General features: G+C 36.2%; 1 protein-coding gene across 3 annotated transcripts in view; it reads left to right on the top strand.

The window, feature by feature from the left end:
• Positions 1-25,631, top strand: part of KHDRBS2 (KH RNA binding domain containing, signal transduction associated 2) — a 571,685-nt gene that overhangs the window by 412,344 nt on the left and 133,710 nt on the right. The window contains exons 8-9 of one of the 3 annotated variants that reach the window (XM_036248792.1): positions 20,194-20,212; positions 24,040-24,055. The exons of the other annotated variants lie outside the window; for them this stretch is intronic. Coding sequence (XP_036104685.1) covers positions 20,194-20,212; positions 24,040-24,055 — 35 coding nt within the window. The remainder of the gene's footprint in view (positions 1-20,193; positions 20,213-24,039; positions 24,056-25,631) is intronic. 3 annotated transcript variants of the gene reach the window in all.

Here is a 25,631-nt window from a genome sequence, read left to right as displayed (position 1 = left end):
GGACTTGTTACATAACCAAATTCCCAGTACAAATAAATTTAAATGATGACCATGTAAACAGATTAGAGATGGCGATTGTTTGCCCACAAATTTTCACAATCCTCTCAACTATATTAACTTCTTGTAAGACCTTTAGAGAAGATGCATCCTCTACTCACAGCGAAACCTACTAAAAAAACTGTTCAAGGTAATTTTGGTTTAAGAACACACAGATTGGGGTGCTATTTGTCAGAACTGGAGATGCAGGAGTACATTGAAGAAGAAAGTGTGATCTGCTGAAGAATTATGGCAGCTATTAATGTGAACAAATCCAGCAGGTATATCATCAATCCCAAAGACAGAATGTGTTTCCTAATATGGAAATACTATTTTAAGCTGATTCATTTTCTTTCATAAAAAAGAAAGTGTTTGCAGTGTCAGATGAGAATTCTTTGACAAATATAATTTTTAAAGACCTCAATGACATTTTATAAAAATACCCTTTTAACGTAAATGAATTCTATTTCACAACCTAAATTATATCCTTTCCACATACTTTTGGCTAATGAAATAATTTATCCCTTGATTTCAACTAAAATAAAATGAATATTAAAGCAAATACTGAGTTAGATTTGTAATAAAAAAAGATGAATCTATAAAAATTTTCCAGATAAGAACTGTGAAATAATAGATTTAAAACCACCTAACACAATAAATCTGCCCCATTTTAATATTGGAAAAGTGGACAATCAGTCATTTGAATGACATGCCTATGGTTAATGCATTACTCCCATTTAAAAAATATGTAGTGAATTTTATTTTTAGGAATTTATATTTCCCATAAAGGTCTGGCAGTTTCACATAATCAGTCATTTGTAGACAATCCAACACCTGAATTTGGACCACATCATAGTGTCACCTGAAACAAATGATTTGAATGTCTTATTGTTAAAACTTCAACCCCCCTTTCTAGTTATATGTGTTGTAATCATTTTCAGGGCACCTTAATTTTTTTTAATACATTTGAAAGTGGAGGTTCTAAAATCCATGTCTTCCAGTTCTTAGACCCTAATCAGAGTCCTATGTTTTCTTTGTTTGTTTGTTTTATGAACTGGTTTTCTTTTTATTTAATTTATTGGGATGACACTGGTTAATAAAATTTCATTGGTTCCAACTGTGCAATTCTATGATACATTAACTGTATATTACATTGTATGTTTTCAGTAGATGTTGAATAGGCAAGATGAGTAATAATGGGAGCAAGGGCTCTACTTGATTCAGAGCTTTTTGGCTATAAACCCAGATGTGTTATGCTTGTAAAATAGTTTTTTAACTTTTAAAGTCATGCATCTTCTATATTATTAAAATAAGAAGAAGAAAGAAAATGTCTTCTGGGAAAACTTCGAAGATAAAACTAAATGCTTTTTCTTATCACCAAATTAAGAAAGGATCAATAGTAAACATTTCTACATGATTTACCTTGGATTAGAGATCTGATATTTTGGAGCATATTATTTCAGGCATTATTTCTTTATTAAAAGAAACATACTCATGTTTTACTGGCCCCTAGTTTCTCAGTTTTAATTTTGAAACTTCCAGGTTTTATAGTAGCCACACATTTTTCAAAACTGTAAATTTGTGCAATCTCTACTTCCAACACAAAGTTATCCAATATGCACACAAGTATGTAGGAGGCAAATTATGATGTGAGGAAGTGACTATTCATAGATACTTCCTGATAAGAAAAAAACAAAAAAAACCTGAAAACTATTTTAATAGAATTACCCATTGATGAATCATTTGTAGACAATCCAACAACTGAATTTGAACCACATCATAGTATCACCTGAAATAAATTATTTAAATGTCTTATTATTAAGACATCAACCCTCCTTTCTAGTTATATGTGTTGTAATCATTTTCAGGGCACCTTAATATTTTTTAATACGTTTGAAAGTGAAGGTTCTAAAATCCATGTCTTTCAGCTCTTAGACTCTAATATGAAGTAGAGTCCTATGTTTTCTTTTTTTGTTGTTTGTTTGTTTTATGAACTGGTTTTCTTTTTATTAAATTTATAAAATTTATAATGGACCCTAACTTGCTTATAATGGATACCATAGTTTGCTTATAATGTACACCATATTCTGAGAGGAATAACCCATGTTAGGGTAACGTTCTGGAAGAGATTTTCTGTTTCTGATTTTGCTGCTTGGGACATTGGACTGTCATCTATAGCAATCAAACAAGTTCTACCCTATCTCTACCCAGAAACAGAACAAAACTCTAGAAAAAGAACTAAAAAAATGGAGACAAGCAATCTCCAGATGCAGAATTCAAAACACTGGTTATAAGGATGCTCAGTGAACTTACTGAGAACTTCAACATCAAGAAAAAGAACCAGTCAAAAATGAAGGATACATTAATTCAAATGAAGAATAACTTACAGGGAATAATAATAGAATAGATGAAGTCAAGAATCAAATCAGTGATTTGGAATATAAGGAAGCAAAAAACACCCAGACAGAACAGCAAATAGAAAAAAGAATCTGAAAAAATATGATAGTAGTACAAGGAGCCTCTAGGACCAACATTCACATCATGGGGATGCCGGCAGGAAAAGGGAGAGAGCAAGAAATTGAAAATCTGCTTGAAAAAAATAATGACAGAGAACTTTCCATAGACATACAAGTTCAGGAAGCACAGACAGTCCCAAACAAGATGATCCCAAAGAGGCCCACACCAATGCACAACATAATTAAAATGCAAAAGGTTAAAGCAAAGAGAGAATCTTAAATAAGAGAAAAGCAGTTAGTTATCTACCAAGGAACTCCCATAAGACTGTCAGCTGATTCTCAAAAGAAACTTTGCAGGCCAAAAGGAACTGGCAAGAAATATTCAAAGTGATGAAAAGCAAGGACCTACAACAAAAATTACCCACAAAGCTATAATTTGGAATAGAAGGACAGATTAAGAGCTTCTCAGACAAGAAAAAGCTAAAGGAGTTCATCACTACCAAACCAGTATTATATGAAATGTTAAAGGATTCAGTGGTCAAGTGGATGTAGGAATGGAGAAGTTTAGAGAGTTCCAGGATGATGCCCAGTTTTCTGATTTTGAAAAATGCTTGGGTGTTGGTATCATTTACTGGCATAGACTCTGCAGGATGAAGAACAAATATGGCTAACAAATATTTAGATAGTCTAACTTGAAAAAGCCTGTAGGTCAGCCAAGAAATGATAACTAATTGGCAGTGGGAAATACAGGACTCAAGTTAATCAGAGAAAATGCTGTTTGGGAACCAAACATTTTGGATTTATCTGTAGAGATGGTTACTGAAGTCATTTAAATTAATGAGGTCATTTTGGGTTTGAGAATATTTTCTCAAAAGAGAAGCTAAGGAAGAACTCTAAATAATAAAAACATTGAAGGGCATTCATGAAAATTCTTTGGAATGTTTCATGCAATGGGCCAATGCTGTCTTCTGACTACATAAACACAGATTTATCTGGGGTGAGCATCCTAGCAGGTTTGAGTCTTAGAATACTCTAGACACCTGTAAAATCTGGACTTTCTTAAAATGAAATTTTACTGTACCATGAATCCCTTCTTTGGTCCCTATGTGTGGCATTGTATTGTTCTAGAATTATATAAATGCAAAGAGACTACTCTGATAGAAGATAACTAAATAAATAAAATTTTAAAATTTAGTGGTATGATACACACCAATATAGAAGTAAGTCTACATGACACCTAAAACCTAGCTAAATGGAATTCATTTTTCCAAGACTTCTAAGTGGGAAAAGATTCCCTGCAGTAGTAACATGAGCTTCCACCTCCCATCACTATAGCAACCTGTGGAGAGATAGTAGGAGAGACAGAAAGAGTAGTATGTCAATAAAATTTCCACCTTCAATTCACAGATAGTTGATCTTAGAAATCTCATCTTACCTTTTGTGTGCTGTCAGCATTTTAGGTCATGGATACTTGCCCATTAGCACTTAATAGCTTCCAGATGGATTGGGCTGAGTCCTCACTCATACACTGCATCCATTAAAGAGACAATACAATTACACACATTCTACCAATTAAATGAAGCAGTAATTCTCAAATTTAGCAAAAATAAGAATCATCTTGGGAGTTTATTAAAAGTGCAGCTTTCCACACCCTAAATCTAAACTTTCTAACAGATTTTATTAGGGCTTAGGTTTATATATTGTTTAAGTAGCAAGCCCTGTAGGTTCTGACAGAAGTTGTCTTCAAGCTACATTTTGAAAACCTCTGAAGTAAGAGAAAATTGAAAGCTGAATATTCCAATACAGAGTGACCTAGGTTACTGAGGGTAGACTTGTTTCATTAACAAGGAAATACAAAGGTCTCTAATAGTGCTTAATCTTAGGAAACCAAAAGAAAAGAAATAATTTTAACAAGTTTAAATTTGGACTCAATCAGCTTAAGTAGTTTGTCCACATAGCTATCCCAGCTCTGAGTAAAATTCTCCTTACACAACCATTAGGAATGTATTCAGCCCCCTCGGGGTTGATCATTCAAACTTGAGAGGGAGGGTGGCAGGCAAATATAGTTGTCCAGGTAGCACCTTGCTTCCTCTACTTATCTGGTGTTTACAGCCATTTAACTTGTATCCAAAAAACTGTTATAAAAAATTATAGCTTTAGTAAATAGTTTTATTCAATGTGTTGCACACACACCAAAGAGTCCATGAGAGATGAGATCCCTTCTGCATAAACGTGTTGTAAAAGTTTATGATACACAGATTTTCATTGAAAGAATCACTAATACAAATCTGGCTACCAGAAAGCTCCTAGGGGAGCATTATTCTATACAGGAAGCATAGATTGGTTTGACCCTCTAAATAGTTTATATTCATTAAACCTAAGTTGATTTTCCACAATTAAACTCTCTCCAAGATCCAGACTTTTTATATCCAACTTCCTGCTTAAAATAACTAAAAAGAATTTCTGTTCTATAACCTCAGACCCTGTCGAACTTATCCTTTGTCCAGTCTTCATCTTGCCTATAGCACCTCCATTTACCCACTAATCAAGCAAAGAATATTGTCATTTTATAGTTCCAAGTTCTTTCACTTCCCATATCAAATCTATTAGAAAGTTATGTTGATTACACTCATTGAACACATTCTGAATTTTCTATCTAAGGGTGGCCTGATCTGAGCTATCATCTTTCCTAGAGTTCCATGACTGTCTTCAATGGCTTTTATTCCTAACCTCTAACAATCATCCATCATACTTTCCCAGAAGCAGGAATCATCCTTCTCAAATATAAATCAGGTATCATTCAACTGCTCATAAGTCTCCAGTATCTTCCCATTTCAGTTTGACAAAACAAACAAAACAAAAAAAATGCAATCTCTTCTCACAGGAAACCAAGGTCTCTTGCTACCTTACCTAGCACATCTTCATTAATTCTCTTGCTTGCTCAGCCAATCAGCTGTATGTGTATTGAGAGTAAGTTTCTGGAAACAGATGATCTAGGCTTACATCTAGGTTTTACCCCTTTTTAGCTTAGGCAAGTTAAAGAGCCTTCCTGTGTCTCACCTGAAAATAAATTATAAAATGCAATGCAATGTACTTGAGAGAGTATTTGGGAATGGTTTCTGTTTGTTAAAAAACAAACAACAACAACAACAACAAAAAACCCTCACATTTGTTTGTTTTTTGGTACCTGATGTTTTCTTTACCAGGACTTCTTATTCCTACATCTTGACTAACCATCTTCTCACCAGTTGGTTTTAGTTCAAAGTTAGGTCCTCAGAGAGCCTTTCCTCATCAGCTTGCGTATTCCTCTCCTATCTCCTAAATTCAACAGTGGTCATGTTGTATTTCTTTATTTTCTGTATTTCTTCATTTAAGTGCTTGAGTAATGAAACTTGCCCTCTCTGCTACTAAAAACAATGTCTAGGAGCAGGGATCAAATTTGCAATAAAGTCCTATTGAAATAAATATGAGTGTTTGTGGATATCATTTAATCTCAGGAAAAGCAGGAAAAGCAATGCCCTCAGTTACTAATCAATACAAGAAACAAAATGTTGAAACCATAATGCTGATATTATTTACAGATATCTCTGTACCCGGCATAAAAATATCAACAAAGAAGAGACATACCAAACAGAGAATTTTGGATATCTCTCAGGAAGGAGAGAGAAAGGACAGAAGAAAAGCATAGTATGAACAAAGTGAGCTCCAGATTTTTGTTTTATTTTCTTAAGTTACATTATATTAGATAATATTTTAAATAAATTAATATTAAAAGTTTTTATTTAAATTATCCATTGAAAGTAGATGGGGGAAAATCTCTGCCTTCAATCTGTTGCTGCTCATGCCTTCTTTTGGCTTCATTGATCACATTCATTTCCCTAAGCTCATTTGTATGAATGAAATCATTATTTTATATTTTACAAATTAAGTACTTCCTGCTTTAGAGAAGGGATAAAGGTCTCCCAAATGTCAAAATATTATACATAAAATAAATATTTTTTAAAGGAAGAAAACATGAGAAAATATTAAGAAGAGAGAAATTTAGAGGAAGTAGTTAATTCAATTATGTACTAAATTTACTATTGAGGATATTATAGACTCTTCCAAACATTTTAGGGTTCAGTAAAGTAATTCATAGTAATGTATATAAGGATGTGTATTTCTTGAGCTATTAATCAGGCTACAGGACATTATACTAAACACCAATGGCTAAAAGAAATGAGAAAAAACATTGTTAGAGGGAGAAGGCTGGGTGGTATAATCTTTTATGCATATTTTGTTCAATTTGTGGATTTAGAAGCATAGTTTTACAATTCTTTTAGGCTTAGCAGGTTCAGGAGGAATGGCTTCCATTAACCAAACCCAGAAGAGATAGATGAGTATAATAAAAATGTCACTTTAGCAATTTACAAAGGGAGGCACACATTTCCAATGACCTTCATGTCATTCTCATTGTCCAGTGTCAACATTGTCTGGTGAACATGGAACATCAGCCAAGTAAGGTGTAGAATCTTGAAGTGTATTTCATCTAGACCCTGAGAAACCATGTGCATTCACTCTAGTTCAAAATAAATGCACCCATCCAGAGAGCAGGGCCTCGATCCACTAACAATGAGTCCTCGGTCTCTCAACAGTTCTGAGTTCACATTTCCAGCTTCTTACTGTTGTAGCTTCTACTTCACTTCTTAGTCACCACTTCTTATCATCTTGTACTCTTAAGAGTCCCTAACCTCCTTCTTCCTGTCATCCCTTTGCCTCCTTGATCCTTCTATTGCTTGCTCTCTCTTTCTTTTACTTCATTAGGCTTCCCCTGCCTAATATACTGATATTAACAATGGGAAGATCTTTTTTTTTTTAAAAAAAACCAGGGAGCATAATTATCTTTTTTGAATTGGAACTCATGTGAAAAACAAGAGAATTGCATTTTATTTATTACAGTAGAAATAATCTTGGGAAGATATATATGAAATAGAAACTCCTATGTGTGACATTTTTAGGAATTTTCCCTGTGATTCAAATCTCTGGGTTTTGAAATGGATAGGGGCAGTGTATTAAAAAAAAAAATGTAATGTCTTTAATCTGTAGCAGTTGTCAATCAAAACATAGAACTCCACATAGACAGCCTTGGGCATAGCAGCACCCTAATTACAGAAAGTCTGGCTCATCACCAATGTTTTAGCACTTGATTTATTTCCTGTTCAATTTGTTCAATAGAGCCAGAGTTAATTGGTTTTCCAAATGAGTGTTAAAAATATAAAGATCTAGCTTCATTAAGTGAAGGCTATACTTATTATGCACCAGTGACTTGTAAGTCTGTGTAAAGGTTAGTAGGGTGAGCTTTCAGGACTTTGTGTACAAAACCGCAGCTTTGACTTGGTACTAATACAGCTAATAACTAATAAATATTTAAAGCCACAGTAGCTGGTAAAAATAGAGAGATGTTTTATGAATTGAAATTTCCCCAAAATCAAGTTTATTTAATAAAAAGACTATCTAAAAACCAAGCATCTTCTTTTTCATGTCTAATGTATTTTATTTTTCATCTGGAAAATGTGCCTAGATTTTTCCTATAGCAAAAATAGAAATCTATATACCAGTGAATATTTAGCATACTGTGAGTTTTTTAATATAGTGCTTAGTATTTTCAATAATTGTCATTCTACTATGGAACAGCAATACATTTAATGTGACATTTTGACACCATAATGACAAATGGAGGACTAAACAAAGCTAATGTGTATTGGAGTAGTTTCGGACATCTACACAGGCACAGGAATGAAACAGTGGTTTTCATTACATTTTCCAAATAAGTATTTTTTACATAAAAATATTTGAACACCATTGTTTGTAATGCTGGTTTTCATGATTGCTAAACGTAATTCTCAAGAAACATCATCATCATTTTGCAGTGGAGTAATCATTTAGGGGGCAACCTTTCTATTCCTTGTAGAGAAACAAGAGAAATCACATTATGTTTGGAAAATATTTTCAGAAAAGCTGCATATTTTCCACAGGAATCAATACTGATTTCATACCTCTGTGCCTCCACTTAGTGTTCAGCCGCGGCCCCCATGTTCCTTGTGTCTGGGGACCATGACAGAAATATCAACAGGCAAATTTTCTTTAATAGAAGCACCAAAATTGAAATCTACTAACTTCTAGTTATGCTATTAATTGCAGAAAATACATCATTTAAATTACTACAACTCCCATAGATTGCAAAGGAATATTTTTTACATGAAAATATTAGTATAAAGAAAACATGGGCAGGAAGATTGTAAATGTCACATCATATGAAATTGGTGAGTTAGTTTTGTTTCATTACATAAGATCATGGCATTCCATAATTTAATCAATTCATCCTTTAAGAGTTAACTCATTTTTTTTTGGCAAATCTGATTATAAGAATAGATAACACTGTTCTATTAATTTCCACAAACTGGGTGGCTTAAAACACCACTTGTTCATTTGGTTTGCAGATTCAACTGTTGATAAATATGTATTTATGGCCATTGTATTGTTCATATGTTTTATCTACTTTTTCAAAAAAAACCTTCAACATTTCATATAATACTGGTTTGGTAGTGATGAACTCCTTTAGCTTTTTCTTATCTGGGAAGCTCTTTGTAAGTCCTTTGATTCTAAATGATAGCTTTGCAGCATAGAGGAATCTTGGTTGTAGGTCCTTGCTTTTCATCACTTTGAATATTTCTTGCCACTCGTTTCTGGCCTGCAAAGTTTCTTTTGAGAAAGCAGCTGCCAGTCTTATTGGAGCTCCCTTGTAGGTAACTATTTGCTTTTCTCTTGCTGCTTTTAAGATTTTCTCATTGTCTTTAACATTTTGCATTTTAATTATGATGTGTGTTGTTGTGGGCCTCTTGAGTTTTATCTTGTTTGGGACTCTTTGTGCTTCCTGGATTTGTATGTCTATTTCCTTCACCAAGTTAGGAAAGTTTTTTGTCACTATTTTTTTAAATAGGTTTTCAATTTATTGTTCTTTCTTGTCTCCTTCCAGCACCCCCTTTGATGCAAGTGTTGGTATGCTTGAAGTTGTCTGATAGGCTCCTTATACTATCAGTATTTTTTTAAATTATTTTTTCATTTTGCTGTTCTGATTCGGTGTTTTTTTTGCTTATTTATATTTCTAGTTGATGGTTTAATTCTCAGCTTCACCTACTCTACTGTTGATACTCTGTAAATTATTTTTTTTATTTCAGTTAGTGCCTCCTTCATTTCTCACCGGTTCTTTGTTAGGCTCTTCAGGTCTTCACTAGGTTCCATGAACATCCTTATAACCAGTGTTTTGAACTCTGCATCTGTTAGATTGCTTATCTTCATTTTGTTTAGTTCTTTTCCTGGAGTTTTGTTCTGTTCTTTCACTTAGAACATGTTTCTTTGTCTCCTCATTTTGGCTGCCTCCCTGTGTTTGTGTTATGTATTAGATGTAGAGTTGCTATATCTCCTAGGCTTATAGGAGATATAAGTAGTGTGGCCTATTGCAGTGGGTATCCTGTAGGATCCAATGTCACAGCCTCCCTGATCACCTAACTGGACACTCGAAGTACACCCCCCTCCATGTGAACTGTACACCTTTCTGTTGTGATGGAGTCTTGATTGCTGTTGGCACGTCAATGGGAGGTATTTACTCAGGCTGATCACCTGCAAGGACTGGCTATGCCCACTGACCATGACCTCTGACTACCTTGGAGGATCAGCTGTGCAGAGGCCCACCAAACAGAGCAAGACTTACATTGACAGGGCTCTGGTGTCCACTGAGTCCACCCCTTGAGTTTGTCACTTGCAGAGGTGGTTGGGTCATGATGATTTGACGTTGTCTGAAGCTGTCCACTGGGTGTGCTGGCTCTGGGTCAAAGACGGCCTCTGCCTGTTTTCTAGCCAAGGCCATCAGCTACAAAGCAATCTGCAGATGGCTGATTCTTGCACTGGGCTTGGAGGTGCCCAGGAGAGGCCAAGCTGTGAACCAAGGCCAGCTGCTGCTAGTGCTGGGCCTGGGGGCACTTAGCAAAAGGTATGGAGTTCACTGAGGCCAGATTCTACTTGTTTGAAAGATTTTAGGAAAATCTGAAGCATGATTCCAAATAGGCTATTGGTATGATAAAGTCACTGGAAACAGCTGGGTGGGCCCAAAAGTTGGGTGAGTCAGGGACTCAGGCAATCACCAGGGTGGGGCAAGCAGTGTGAGCCAGGTTGCTGGAGTCACAGATATGGCGCCTGTCTGCCAGCCTCGTGGGGATGGGCTCACCAAAGGAATAACGGCCTCTATCAGCACATCCATCCCAGAGAAAGCTGCCCCTCCAGCTCTCACCCTGATGCCAAACAACTCAATTCTTTCCCATATGTCTCTGGTGCCTTTCCAGCTGCCTGCCCCACACTGGAGTCCAGAGGGAGCAAATCCAAGTGGGGGCCCTTCAAGAGGAGCTGCCTGGAACTCCAGCCTTCTCAGCCTCCCTCAGCCTCAATTCCCACTGGTTTTTACAGCCAGAGTTATGGGGACTTCTCTTCCTAGCACTGGAACCCTGAATTGGGGGTCCTGGTGTGGAATGGGGTCCCCTCACTCCTCACGGAGCACCTTCCCAGACAAGGTATCCTCCTGATTTTTATCCACCATGTGGGTGTGGGAGCAGCCTATTCATGCCTCCGCCCCTCCTACCATTCCAGATGTGGCTTTTTCTTTAATTTTGTAGTTGTAGGACTTCCATTCAGCTCGATGTCAGGTGGTTCTGAAGGATGATTGTTCTGTAGTTTAGTTGTAATGTTGATGTGGTTGTGGGAGAAGGTGAGTACTGCTTTAACCTATGCCACCTGTTTTGACAATTATGAGAACTCTGTTTAGTTGGAGAACAAGGTGAAAAAAACATTCCTATAATAAAATCTGAGGGTTATTTTACTGATTCTTCTTTAATATTAACAACCATTTTAATATAACATATAAAAAATACATTTAGTAGGGTTTTTCAGTGCACTGGTTATTATCAACATAGCATTTTATGGTGGGTATCCAGGAACAAAATATACAAAGCCTAAATTTTACATAACCTAGCCAAGGATGATGGAGGTCTCAAAAGTGAAAGTGAAGTCCAGAACTCATCTACTAGGTTGATAAAATTAATTATACACTTTTTTATTAAAAGCAAGAGTTCATTTTTCTACCTCAATAATTACTTCAGAGATAGAAGTGTTCATGGAGATCAAGTCCATACCAGTCTTCTCATACTGGTCATGGAATTGAAAACCCTGGGGATCAGTTACTGTCACTCATGTCTATGGCCACTGACCCTAGGGATAATCCCAGCCAACCACTTGCAAATGCGGAGGAAGTCCAGGCAACCATAAATATGTGAACAGGTCAGCAAGAACTAATAACCTTTGCTAAAAGTGCAATTTAAAGTATATACTTTGCTACTTATGAGCAAGTAATAACATTTAAAGGGGTGGAACATTATTATCTTCATCAAGTTATTTATACTTACTTCCCACCACAGTCTATAAAACTCAAACAAACTCTTATGATTCCAAATTTTAGCATCATGTGTACAATTTTTATAGTGTTTATTTACTTTAGCCCATGGACTGGATTGTAGTTATTTATTTTAATTTCAGTCACAATAAATTTTTACAGTATACTGTTAGAGAAAGCAACAGCAGCTTGAAGTTGTGATTTTTGTTGAATTTTGTTGAACTGTTTTGCCTTGAAAAATCTATTTGACGTATTTTTGTCACAGAATTCAAAGAATCATAGAAACTCATTTGAATGAAACTTGAAGGTCAGCTAGTATAAATTTTCAACCAGATCTCTATAAAGGAATAAATAAATTCAGTGCTTTCTTTCATTAATCTTTCTGGAGTTCAACCAGACTAAACCCAGGACTGGACCCTTTGTTACTGACATGGAGTGGGATAGGGTGGTTCAGCAGATTCTAGGCAGCAGGGGTAGGTGAGGAAAAACAAGAAGCAATAATGGAGGGTTAGTGCCAAATGTACACTATAGTACCACTTCTATGAACTGGGATGCCACCAAGGAAGAAAGAAATCTTTCTTTGTTATAATTAGTTCCTGACTAGTTAATTCTAGAACATGAGTTAATTTCATTTAACTCTTACAGGATTTGACTACATTAATGTAAATAAGCGAAAGCAGTTCTGCAAATGGCTAAGTGATGAGCAGGGAACTGAGAATTCAAATAGAAACCACAGCTTGCAAGATTGTACTGTTGATTTGCGTAACAGATAAATGGTACCATATGATGACGTGCAAGACAAACTATCTAAGCTCATACTCTTTTAGTACCAGTTCATTCAGGCCTATCAGATCCAAAAACTACAGCAAACAATAAATCCTTTCAGAGGGTTGTGGTTCCAGCTATTCTGAGTTTACAAATTCTGGCCAATCCTTGCCAGTTTGATGTCTACCTAGATATGTGGTCGTCCTTGCAAAAATAAGCATATAAACCCAAATTTGCTTCACTATAGTTTGGTTATTTGTGGACAGTAGGCTTTAATAATATAATAGCAAGAATAATTACAAGTACAATATTGTTCACATAGCAAGAGTTAGTCTTTCATTTGAGTAGTATCTGACGCATTAACTTGACTAAACCTAACCTTCTATATTGTTCGATCAACTTTTCTTTCCTTCTCTCTATCATTATTAAAATACCAAAATGCCTTCTTCATTCTAAGACCTACCTTTCATTTTAGATTTGAATCTTTACAACTTTTACTCTTCTCATTTCCTTTTCCATTAAATTGATTCCAAACAGAAGTCACCCAAATACTGGTAGGCTCAAAATCTTTTACTGGGGACATAAATCCTATTGATTGCAAACTATGTTAGATTTTGAGGGGTCCTCAAAATTAAACTGGATAACCTCAAGTAACTCAAAATAAGGTGAGCATAATATACATATGAAAAAAGTATGAGAATATATGTATACAAATATAAAAATACACTGAGTCCTAGGGTGAGTATGATAGAAAAACATAAGTGATCATATCTCTACTCTCAAGTTATAGTCTATTAATACTTTTTAATATTTGTTTCCTTAGGTATTTCACCACATTATATGTGTATTCATTCTTTTTTCCCAAAGTGGTGATATGTTTTATATTTTATATTTTTATTGATAAGGTTGTTATTGATAGGCATTTTAATCCAGGAGCTAGAAGGCTATTATTAATGCAATGGTATTGGATCTGGAGTAAAAAAAATGTAACTCAAGTTGTACATGAAGAAACTTCAGATTTGATCGTGGGCTAAATATAAATCTCAAAGGACTGTAAGTTGGAGTTTTGTGACATTTAGGTATCTGAACTGATAGAAATAAAAGGCAATGAGAAAAATATTAAATGGGTTTAAGCCTAGGAATAAATGTCATCCAAGTAGAGAAAAAGCAGACTGAGCAAATGATATTGAAGCTGAAGTATCAGGACACGTGTTGGCTCTAGATGTCTCTTCCTCGGAACCCCCAGAGGACATTTATGCACCACTCTAGATCATAATGAGTTGTTTCACTCCATTCTGATTTATAAGAGGTCGTTTATTGTGCTTTATTCTCAGAAACTCTTTAAATGCTTTAGAGGCTTTTGTTTCTAAGTCCGCGCGTTTATCATGTCTTTGTTTTTTAAAAAATTTGTAACAAACAGTATCAATTTAATAATTTATCCAGTCTCTTATGTATATGAGTATTAGTATTCTCTTTAATATGAATTGTCTTGCAATCCTATACCATAAGCTATTGATTTTTTACCTGTGATATTTTAGAAAATTTTCTTTATACTAAAAATCTTTCTTTACAATGAAAAACTAAAACTATCCAATGACTGATGCACCAGGATTTCCCCCATGATTCATTCAGCTTAAAATCCTAGTTACGGTATACAGATTGCTGCAATATTTATTCAGAGCCTCACAGTGATTGAAAAGAAGAAGGTCCTAGAGTAGGATCTTCATGAGAATGTGACAAAGGAGCTCCACCACATTTATCGGACAATTTTTTGATGCCGACATTTTCCAGGCACAGTGGTTTTACTTGACATTAGTTAGCAAAGTTTAATAAAAAAATTTTGTAAACCATATTAGTTCAGATATCAATAAAACAGTGGCTTTACGTTCCTTTAATGATTCAACATCAACACAAAAGAAAGCAGGAGTTTGAAGGTCAATGTTTTAAGTTATTTTTGCAGGTACCAATTCTATTAACTGGCTCAGATATTAGAATACCTACGTAATTCAGGCATATGAATAGTAACATTCTTTTGCGTGAAAAGTTGTACAGGTTTCTAGCTAGCCAAATGCCAAAGCATGTACTTGAGCAATAAACTAATTGGTAACAAACCTCATTAAGAATTCTGGATGCAATAATAGCTTTTCTCCAATTGCTACTGCCTTTAATGAGAAAGAGAACAGCAGAAGCCACATTACTGGTCTGACAATTTGTTCCATTGATTTATTATGCCTGTTCTGCCGCCATCTTCAAGAAGGGACTACAAAGCATTACAGGCTGATATTAGTACATTGTGACTTTTGCAAATATAACAAATGGGGGCAAGTACTTAAATATGACACCATTGCTTGGTATTTACCTTTTTTCTCCTCAGTGGAATGCACTGGCTACAATTTAGATAAAAAACTTATATTTAGGTAATCATTATTACAGATTATTTTATTTCAATCCTGGAAATAAAGAATAGATATTACATTTTACAAACTGCTATAAGCACATTTTTATGCCAAATTTAATTAAATTCTATTTTTTCTTCATTTTCCTTCCTTTCATTCCTTTTAATGAAGAGGGATCTGTATGTTGCTTCGTTCTGTATATATCACAAATGAAGAAAAGAAAATTTAATTTAGAAAAACATCTAGAATGTATGAAATGGCAATCTGAATATTTTTTTATAATTCTGTAATCTCTTACCTCATTTTCTTTTTAAATTTTTCTTGACTTTATTGGAGTGACATTGGTTAATAACATTATATAGTTTTCAGGTGTACAATTCTATAACACATCATCTGTATATTGTATTGTATGTTCAACACCCCAAGCCAAGTCTCTTTTCATCACCTTTTATTCCCCCCATACCCTCTTCTACCTCCCCCACCCCCTTTCCCCTTTCCCACCATACTATTATCTCTGTCTTTGAGGTATTGTTTCTTTGCTTAATCCCTTCACCTTTTTCACCCAGCCCCAAATACCTTCCCCTCTGACAGCTGTCAGTCTGTTCTCTATGAGCCCGTTTCTATTCTGTTTTAGTTCATTTTGTTCACTGGATTCCACATATGAGTGAAATCATATGGTATTTGTTTTCTCTGACTGGCTTATTTCACTTACCATGATACTGTCCAGGCCCACCCGTGCTGTCACAAAAGGTAAAAGTTCCTCCTTTTTTACGGCTGAGTAGCATTCCATTGTGTAAATGTACCACAGCTCATATATGGATGGGCACCTGGGCTGCTTCCAAATCTTCACTATTGTAAATAACTCTGTAATGAAGCTAGGGGCGCACATATTCTTTCAATTGGTGTTTCTGATTTCTTCAGATATATTCCCAAAAGTGGAATCACTGGCTCAAAAGGCAGTTCCACTTTTATTTTTTTAAGGAAACTCCATACTGTTTTCCACACTGGCTGCACCAATCTGCATTTCCACCAACAGTGCACCAGGGTTCACTTTTCTCCACATCCTCACCAGCACTTGTTGTTTATTGATTTATTGATGATAGCCATTCTGACATGTGTAAGGTGATATCTCATTTCAAATCATAAAATGTCCTATTCTTCCTTTTGCTACAATGGCAATACTTTAATTAAAATAAAGAAACTTACATGGTAATTCCAACATAACCTAAAAAATCCTACAAAGAAAACATTTCTCATTTATTTATTTTCAGTGTTTATATTTTTAGATAAAAAACTTATATTTAGGTAATCATTACATTCTGAAGTTCTGACTATGGAACTGACTCATCTGATGCCTTTTTACAGAGTTACATTTAGGAGAAAATAGATCATGTCATTGAGAGAAATGGCATTTTTCCTCTGGTCAAAACTTCTTCTGAAACCTAATGCTGAACTAAATTTCATTGTACTTACACTGAGCTAGAATTCTGGGTATAATTTCACATGTATGACCTAACATCATGTTAAATCTCAGTTTTACATGTTGTCTTAGGGCCCATTTAAATACTCCAAGGTCATATTAATGGATTAATATTAATTTCTGTATTGATTTAGCAAACATTCATGCAAACTAGGTAGGTAATATGACTATCCTCTGGGGAAAAAAAATGTCACCTAAAATATTTAAGGTGAATCAAAGTAATAGATTCAAACTACTAATAGTAGTTGAGTTCATGCTCTCACATTTTATTTGATGCATATGTTTAAAATCAGGAAGTATATAAGTGAGTCAGTGAGAGTATTCCTTCTCAAATAAGATGTGAACCAAGTGAAAAGATGATGCCTACTGGGTAAGCATTCAAGCAGTTGCTTTATTTGAGTAATTGAATGGGAACTTAATTTCTTCTTCAGATCTCCCTCTAACATGACAGTTGATTTAATATTGTTATCCAGTAGGGGGTCTTCTGACTATGTTATTTATCTGTGGTACCTTATTCACAAAGTAGAAATGTTTCGCACAAAAAAGAAATATTTTGCAGGAATGTAGAGGAATTTCATCCTGAAGAAATAATTTGACATTGGAAGAATAGTAAATAAATTATAGTAATTTTCAAAGTTGGAAGTGTTAGAATCTAGTTACTATAGTTTTTATAAAAATGCATCCATTCTTTGAAATAATAAAAGAAAATAAAACGAACAACTGAATTAAACCAACTTTTGAGATTCAAACAATGACATCATAGTAAGAATATTTCTATTTGTGAAACCAGTACATACACCAAAATATAAACCTACAATTTTAACATGTTTTAAATTATTACATATAGTAATTGTGTATATTTCATTTTTAACTGAATACACTTATATCCTATTGCTACATAACAAATCAACCCCAGAGGTTGTGACTTAGAATATTAATAACTATTTCACTATCTCTCAGGGTTTTGGAGGAGCCAGTAATTTGGAAATTGCTTGGCTGGGCAGTTCTGACTCAGGTTGCTCATGTGGTTGAAGTCAGATAGTGTCTAGAGATGGAGTAGTGGGGAAGCTGAAGCAGCTGGGGGCTTCCTGTGCATCTCTCCATCTTCAGGTAGACTCAGGACCTCTCCAGATGGTCTCCCTTCTTATGGTTTGATTTGAGCTTCTCACACCATGGCTACTCCAGTGATGTCAGACAATTTACATGGCAGCTCAGGGCTCCACAGGTGAGTAGCCCAACAGAGCTCTATCATCTCTTATGACATTGTTGTGAGAGAGAAACATCGATTTGCTGCCTCCTGCATGCCCCCCATTGGAGATCGAGCCAAAACCCCAGGCATGTGCCCTGGCTGGTAATTGAACTGGGACTTCTCAGTCCATGGGACAATGCTCAGTCCACTGAGCCACACTGGCTGGGCTTATTTAATCTTAATAACAATATTGAAGGGTAGGCACAACTATCATCCCCTTTTAGAGATAAATACATGGAGGCAGAGTGGTTCAGCAATACGTGCATGGTCACAAGTAGTTAGTGGTGGAGTTGAGATGTGAACCTGAGAAGTTAGGCTTCAGAGACTATGCTTGACCACTGATGCTATGGCACATGCCTGGGTTTCGGGCTTGATCCCCAGTGAGGAGCATGCAGGAGGCAACTGATCGATGTTTCTCTCTCACATCAATGTTTCTATCTCTCTCTCACCCTTCTTCTTTCTCTAAAAAATCAATTTAAAAAACTTATTTAAGAAAAAGATTAAGTAAGGTATCTGGCATAATTAAGTGTCTGCTATTATAAATATTCAATCATATTTTTTCCAAGTAAGCTTGAAAATACAAGAATATACATGAGTCTGGGACACTTAATGACAAGTGTGTGTAAATTACCTCTGTAGATCCAGAATCAGTAGGCTTTTAATATTTTTCCTTGCAAGATATGCTCCCCTTCTAGAAGAGGTGCTGGGAAAAACCTTGGTTCTTATGCTCCTTAATAAACATTGTTTCCATAGGCAACGAGGCTGCCGGTAAAAGAATTACATACCATGTCTGCACACAGTTGATACATTTTGTTCCCAATTCCCACTTTCATTGAACAACTACAGAATTGATTATGAAGAGGAGGAGGAGGAAGCAGGGTAGCATGAGATGTAGCCTAAGATTTAGAAAATGCATTTGAATCTGTATAAACAAAGTCAAGACTTAAATTAAGGCAGTATTGTAAAAAAAAAAAAAAAAAGAAAGAAAAGAAAGAAAGAAAAACCTCAAGTCAAAAACCTGTCTAATTTCCCTTAAATTTTCTAAAAATGTATCTTTATTATTGAAAGTATTACTAATGTTCTTTCTTTTTATCCCCATCAACCCCTTCCACCCCACTCCTGGCCCTCCCCCAGGCCTTCACTGCATTATTGTCTATGTCCATGGCCTATGCATACATGCATACATGTTCTTTGGTTGATCTCTTCCTGTGCCCCTCTTCCCCACTTCCCTCTGAGATTTATCAGTCTTTTTTATGCTTCTATGTTTCTGGATCTGTTTAGTTTGTCAGTTTATTTTGTTCATTAGAGTCCACATGTAAGTGAGATAATGTGATATTTATCTTTCTCTGACTAACTTATTTTGCTTAGCCTAATACTCTCCAGATCCCTCGATGCTGTCTCAAAAGGTAAAAAATCCTTCTTTTGTACAGCTTCATCCTATTCCATTGTGTAAATGTACCACAGCTTTTTTATCCACTCATCTATTGATGGGTACTTGGGCTGTTTCCAGATTTTAGCTATTGTAAATAGCAATGCTATGAACATAGGGTTGTGTATATTCTTCCTGATTGTTGTTTCAGGATTTTTAGGATATATTCCTAGAAGTGGGATCACTGGGTCAAATGGCAGTTCCATTTTTAATGTTTTGAGGAAACTCCATACTGTTTTCCATAGTGGCTGCACCAGTCTGCATTCCCACCAGCAGTGTACTAGGGTTCCCTTTTCTCCACACCCTCACCCGCACTTGTCCTTTGTTGATTTCCTGATGGCAGCCATTCTGGCAGGTCAGGTGTGAGATGATAATTCATCCTCATGTTAATTTGCATCTCTCTGAAGATAAGTGAGTTTGAGCATTTTTTTTATATGTCTCTTGGCCATCTGTATGTCCTTCTTGGAGAATTGTCTATTTAGGTCCTTTGCCCATTTTTTTTTTTCATCCTCACCCGAGGACATTTTCCATATTCTGTTCAGATAGAGTGGGAGGGAGAGAGAGAAAGAGAAACATCGATGTGAAAGGGACACATCGAGTGGTTGCCACCCGCATGACCCAACCAGGGCCGGGACAAACGGCAACCAAGGTACATGCCCTTAGCGGGAACTGAACCTGGGTCTCTCTGAACCACAAGCAGATGCTCCAACCGCTGAGCCAAACTGGCCAGGGCTCCTTTGCCCATTTTTTAATTGGATTGTTTATCTTCCTTTTGTTAAGTTGCATGAGTTCTTTATATATTTTAGAAATTAATCTGTTATATGATGTTTCATTGGCAAATATGTTCTTTCATAAAGTGGGAACTCTTTTCATTTTGTTGATGGTTTCTTTTGCTCTGCAGAAGCCTTTTATTTTGATATACTGTAGTCCCATTTGTTTATATTTTCCTTTGTTTCTTTTGCCCTAGGCAACGTATCAGAAAATTCTGCTACATGAGATGTCTGAGATTTTGCTGCCTATAGTTTCTTCTAGAACTTTTATGGTTTCATGACTTACATTTAAGTATTTTAACCACTTTGAATTTATTCTTGTGTATGGTATGAGTTGGTGGTCTAGATTCATTTTTTTGCATGTAAATGTTTAATTTTCCAAACACCATTTATTGAAGAGAAGATCTTTACTCTATTGTATGCTCTTACTTTCTTTGTCAAATATTTATCCCAGGGATGCAAGACTGGTACAATATTCGCAAATCAATGAATTTGATACATCACATAAACAACATGAAAGATCAATCATATGATTATATCAATAGATGCCGAAAAACATTTGACAAAATTCAACGCATTTTTTATAAAAACACTCAGCAAAGTGGGAGTAGAGGGATCACACCTCAACATATTAAATGCCATATATGACAATCCTACAGCCAACAACATGCTCAATGGGCAAACACTAAAAGTGTTTCCTTGAGGACAGGAACAAGATAGGGATGTGCCCTTTCACCACTCTTCCTCAACAGGGATGTGGCTGGAAGTCTTCGCCACAGCAATCAGACATGAAGAAAAAATAAAAGGCATCCAAATTGGAAAGGAGGAAGTGAAACGGTCATTATTTACAGATAACATGATATTGTACATAGAAAACCCGAAATACTCCACCAAAAAAATACTAGATTTAATAAATGAATTCAGCAAAGTAGCAGGATACAAAATTAACATCCAGACATTGATGATAATTTTATACACCAATAATGAACTCTCAGAAAGAAAGACTAAAAAAAAAAAAAAAAAAAAATTTACCAGTGCAATAAAAAAAAATTAAGGCACCTAGGAATAAGCTTAACTAAGAAGGTAAAAGACCTATACTCAGAAAACTATAGGACATTGAAAAAGAAATAGATGGAGATATTAACAAATAGAAGCATATACTGTGTTAATTGATTGGAATAATTATCATTATTAAATGTCCATACTACCCAAATCAGTCTATCAACTCAGTGTAATCCTTATTAAAATACCAATGGCATATTTCACAAATCTAGAACAAATACTCCAAAAATTTATATGGAACTGAAAAAGATCCTGAATAGCCACAGAAATTTTGAGAAATAAGAACAATGTTGGGATATAATCAGTAGTTCCTAACCAAAGCCAAGTTCCATACTGCACTCAGGAGAAAGCAATGCGTCATTCCATTCTACTTGATGAACGAAACCAAGGGGTTAAAAAGTTTCAGGCATCCCCAACCGAGGACCAAACTTGGGCTTTCACTAATTGCAAAACCTAGGAAACTGGAGAAAGCGCCGCCGGTGGAACCCAATCTGAGGTTCGCTTAGGAATTCGGAAGGAAAAATGGCAGCAGAATGAACGAAAGCTACACAGACCGTCTCCCAGAACCAAACTGGAATTATAACTATTAACACAGACAAATCGACGGGAAAAAGCAACAGAAAAGCAGCTTGCGAGGACCATACAACGAGGGACACTGACTCCATCCCGGTAGGCTTGCGAAGGCGCGAGACAGGGGCTGGGAGCCCACGGTCCACAGCTCGGCAGTGGCCTCAGCTGGGAGCAGCGCCCTCGGGTTACACTCCCAGGCGGCTCCACAGCGTGGAGCTGGGACAGAGGCTGAAACAGCCACAGCCACTCACCTTGGGCTCCAGCAGAGGGAGGGCAGACTGGACTGGAGCTGTGTGGGGACACATGGGATTTGGAGGGCGATCAGAGCTTTTGCTGAGTGCAGCCACCCAGGACAGTGGCCATATTGCTCCTTCCCAGGGCTCTGAGGAGAGGCAGCAGACCCTGGCTCAGAGATCCACCCCCCCCCTGTGGTTTATTAAAGTGCTAATTAAAGCTCATTAACAAACAGCATCTGCCCCACCCTCGGGAAATACCCTTGTGCTGAGCACCTGAGGAAGTTTTTCAATCAACTGACAACCCAAAACTCCTCAAGTAACCTTGACTGCTAGCTTCCAGGCAAAAAGCTAGAGGATAACAGTACCTTTCCTGGGCTAGCAACTTTAACCAGGAAAGTAAGACTTGACAGTGGTGTTTAACGTGGGTCCACCCTCGCTCATCTAAACACAGGAGAGGGAGTCACAAACAGCAGAACACGAACACCCACAGGGAAAACTTGACAGGCTCCAAAGCCCACAGTGATAGCCAAAATGGTGAAACACAGAAACAGAAGCCAAATGAAAGAGCAAGAGACCTCCACTGAAGAAGAGATCAATGTTGAGCAATTAGTCATGTTAACAGAGCTCGAATTCAGAGCCATGATCTTGAGGAAGCTGAACAGCATGAGTAAGGACATAGAGACACTGAAAATAAGCCAACTAGAAATTAAAAACCATCAAGAAGAGATAAAAAATGACATATCAGAAATGAAAAACACATCGGAAGGTTTAAAAAGCAGAGTAGAGGAAGCTGAGGACCAGATCAGTGAATTAGAAGACAGGGTAGAAAAAATCAACCAATCAGAAAAACAAAAGGAAAAAACTATTAAAAAACAGGAAAACAGCTTAAGAGAACTGTGGGACAACTGGAAACGTAATAATATTCGCATCATAGGAGTCCCCGAAGAAGAAGAAAATGAGCAAGGGATAGAGAATATATTCAAAAAAATAGTGACAGAAAACTTCCCTAATTTGGTGAAGGAAGAAGGCATTCAAGTTCAAGAAGCACAGAGAGTCCCAAGTGAGAAGAACCCAAACAGGCCCACACCAAGACACATAGTAATTAAAATGCCACAAATTAAAGACAAAGAAAGAATCCTAAAAGCAGCAAGAGAGAAGCAACAGGTTACCTACAAAGGGAACCCCATAAGGCTCTCAGATGACTTCTCACAAGAAACACTACAGACCAGAAGGGAATGGCATAAAGTAATCAAAGTCATGAAAAACAAGAATCTGAATCCAAGACTACTCTACCCAGCAGGGCTATCATTCAAAATAGAAGGTCAAATAAAGAGCTTCCCAGACAAAAAAAGGCTAAGGGAATACATTAGCACCAAACCAGCACTACAAGAAATGTTAAAAGGACTGCTGTAATTAGCAGTAGAGATGGGAAGAAAAATAGAACGACACTAAACAAAAATGGCAATAAATAAGTACATATCAATAATCACCTTAAATGTAAATGGATTGAATGCTCCCATAAAAAGACACAGAGTAGCTGATTGGATAAGAAAGCATGACTCATCTATATGTTGTTTACAAGCAACCCACCTCACAACAAAAGACTCATATAGGTTGAAAGTGAAGGGATGGAAAAAAAGTTTCCAAGCAAATGGAAAGCAAAAAAAAGCTGGGGTAGCAATTCTCATATCTCATAAAATAGATTTCAAAACAAAGACCATAACTAGAGACAAAGAAGGCCACTACATAATATTGAAAGGATCTATCCAACAAGAAGATATAACCTTGATAAACATATATGCACCCAATATAGGAGCACCAAAATATATTAAAAATCTTCTGGAGTACTTCCAAGGAGAAATCGACAACAATACAATCATAGCAGGGGACTTCAACACCCTGTTGACAGCACTGGATAGATCCTCCAGGCAAAAAATTAGCAAGGAAACAGAGACTCTAAATGAAGCACTAGACCAAATGGATTTAATAGATATCTACAGAGAATTACACCCCAAAACTACAGAATACACATTCTTCTCAAGTGAACATGGGACATTCTCAAAGATAGACCACATGATAGGACACAAACTAAATCTCTACAAGTTCAAGAAGACTGAAATCATATCAAGTATCTTCTCAGATCACAATGGCATGCAACTAGAAATCAATTGCAACAAGAACATGCGAAGACATTTCAACACATGGAAGCTAAATAGCATGTTATTAAACAATGAATGGGTCACCGAGGAGATCAAGGAAGAAATGAAAAACTTCCTGGAAACCAATGAAAATGAACACACAACAACACGAAATCTATGGGATGCAGCGAAAGCAGTTCTGAGAGGGAAGTTCATAACACTACAGGCCTACCTCAAAAAACAAGAAAAATTTCTAAATGACTGTCTAACCTCACAACTTAAAGAATTAGAAAGCAAACAAAAAGAAAACCCCAGAGCAAGTAGAAGGAAGGAAATAGTAAAGATCAGAGCAGAATAAATGACATAGAGACCAAAAAAACAATTCAAAGGGTTAATGAAACAAAGAGCTGGTTTTTGAAAAGATAAACAAGATTGATGGACCCTTAGCTAGACTCACCAAGAAACAAAGAGAGAGAACCCAAATACACAAAATCAGAAATGAAAGAGGAGAAGTAACAACCAACACCACGGAAATACAAAAGATCGTTAACAACTACTATGAACAACTATATGGCAACAAATTCGACAATCTAAGCGAAATGGACAAATTTCTAGAAACACACAGTCTCCCAAAATTGGACCAGGAAGAGATAGAAAACTTGAACAGACCAATAACAACTAAGGAAATTGAAGAGGTAATCAAGACTCTCCCAGCAAACAAAAGCCCAGGCCCAGATGGTTTCACAGGGGAGTTTTACCGAACATTCAAAAAAGAACTAACACCCATTCTCTTCAAACTATTTCAAAAAATTCAAGAAGAAGGAAGACTTCCAAACACGTTCTATGAGGCCAGCATAATTCTAATTCCAAAATCAGAAAAAGACACTACAAAGAAAGAAAACTACAGGCCAATATCCCTGATGAACATAGACGCCAAAATCCTGTACAAAATATTAGCAAATCGGATCCAGCAATACATCAAAAAAATTATTCACCATGAGCAAGTGGGATTCATTCCAGGGATGCATGGCTGGTACAATATTCGCAAATCAATACATGTGATACACCACATAAACAAAATGAAGAATAAAAACCACATGATCATATCAATAGATGCTGAAAAAGCATTCAACAAAATCCAGCATCCATTTCTAATAAAAACGCTCAGCAATGTGGGAATAGAGGGATCATATCTCGACATAATAAAGGCGATATATGAAAGACCTACAGCCAACATCATACTCAATGGACAGAAACTAAAAACATTTCCATTAAGAACAGGAACAAGACAGGGATGTCCACTTTCGCCACTCTTATTTAACATTGTACTGGAAGTCTTAGCCACAGCAATCAGACATGAAGAAAAAATAAAAGGGATCCAAATTGGAAAGGAGGAAGTGAAACTGTCATTATTTGCAGATGACATGATATTATACATAGAAAACCCTAAAGACTCCATCAAAAATCTACTAGACTTAATAAACGAATTTGGCAAAGTAGCAGGATACAAAATTAACGTCAAGAAATCGACGGCATTCTTGTACACCAATGATGAACTCACAGAAA

The sequence above is a fragment of the Molossus molossus genome, unplaced genomic scaffold (genome assembly GCF_014108415.1).
Source record: "Molossus molossus isolate mMolMol1 unplaced genomic scaffold, mMolMol1.p scaffold_m16_p_8, whole genome shotgun sequence".
Lineage (NCBI taxonomy): Eukaryota > Metazoa > Chordata > Mammalia > Chiroptera > Molossidae > Molossus > Molossus molossus.
Note: the sequence above shows the minus strand (reverse complement) of the source record. Positions and strands in the feature narration are given on the sequence as shown.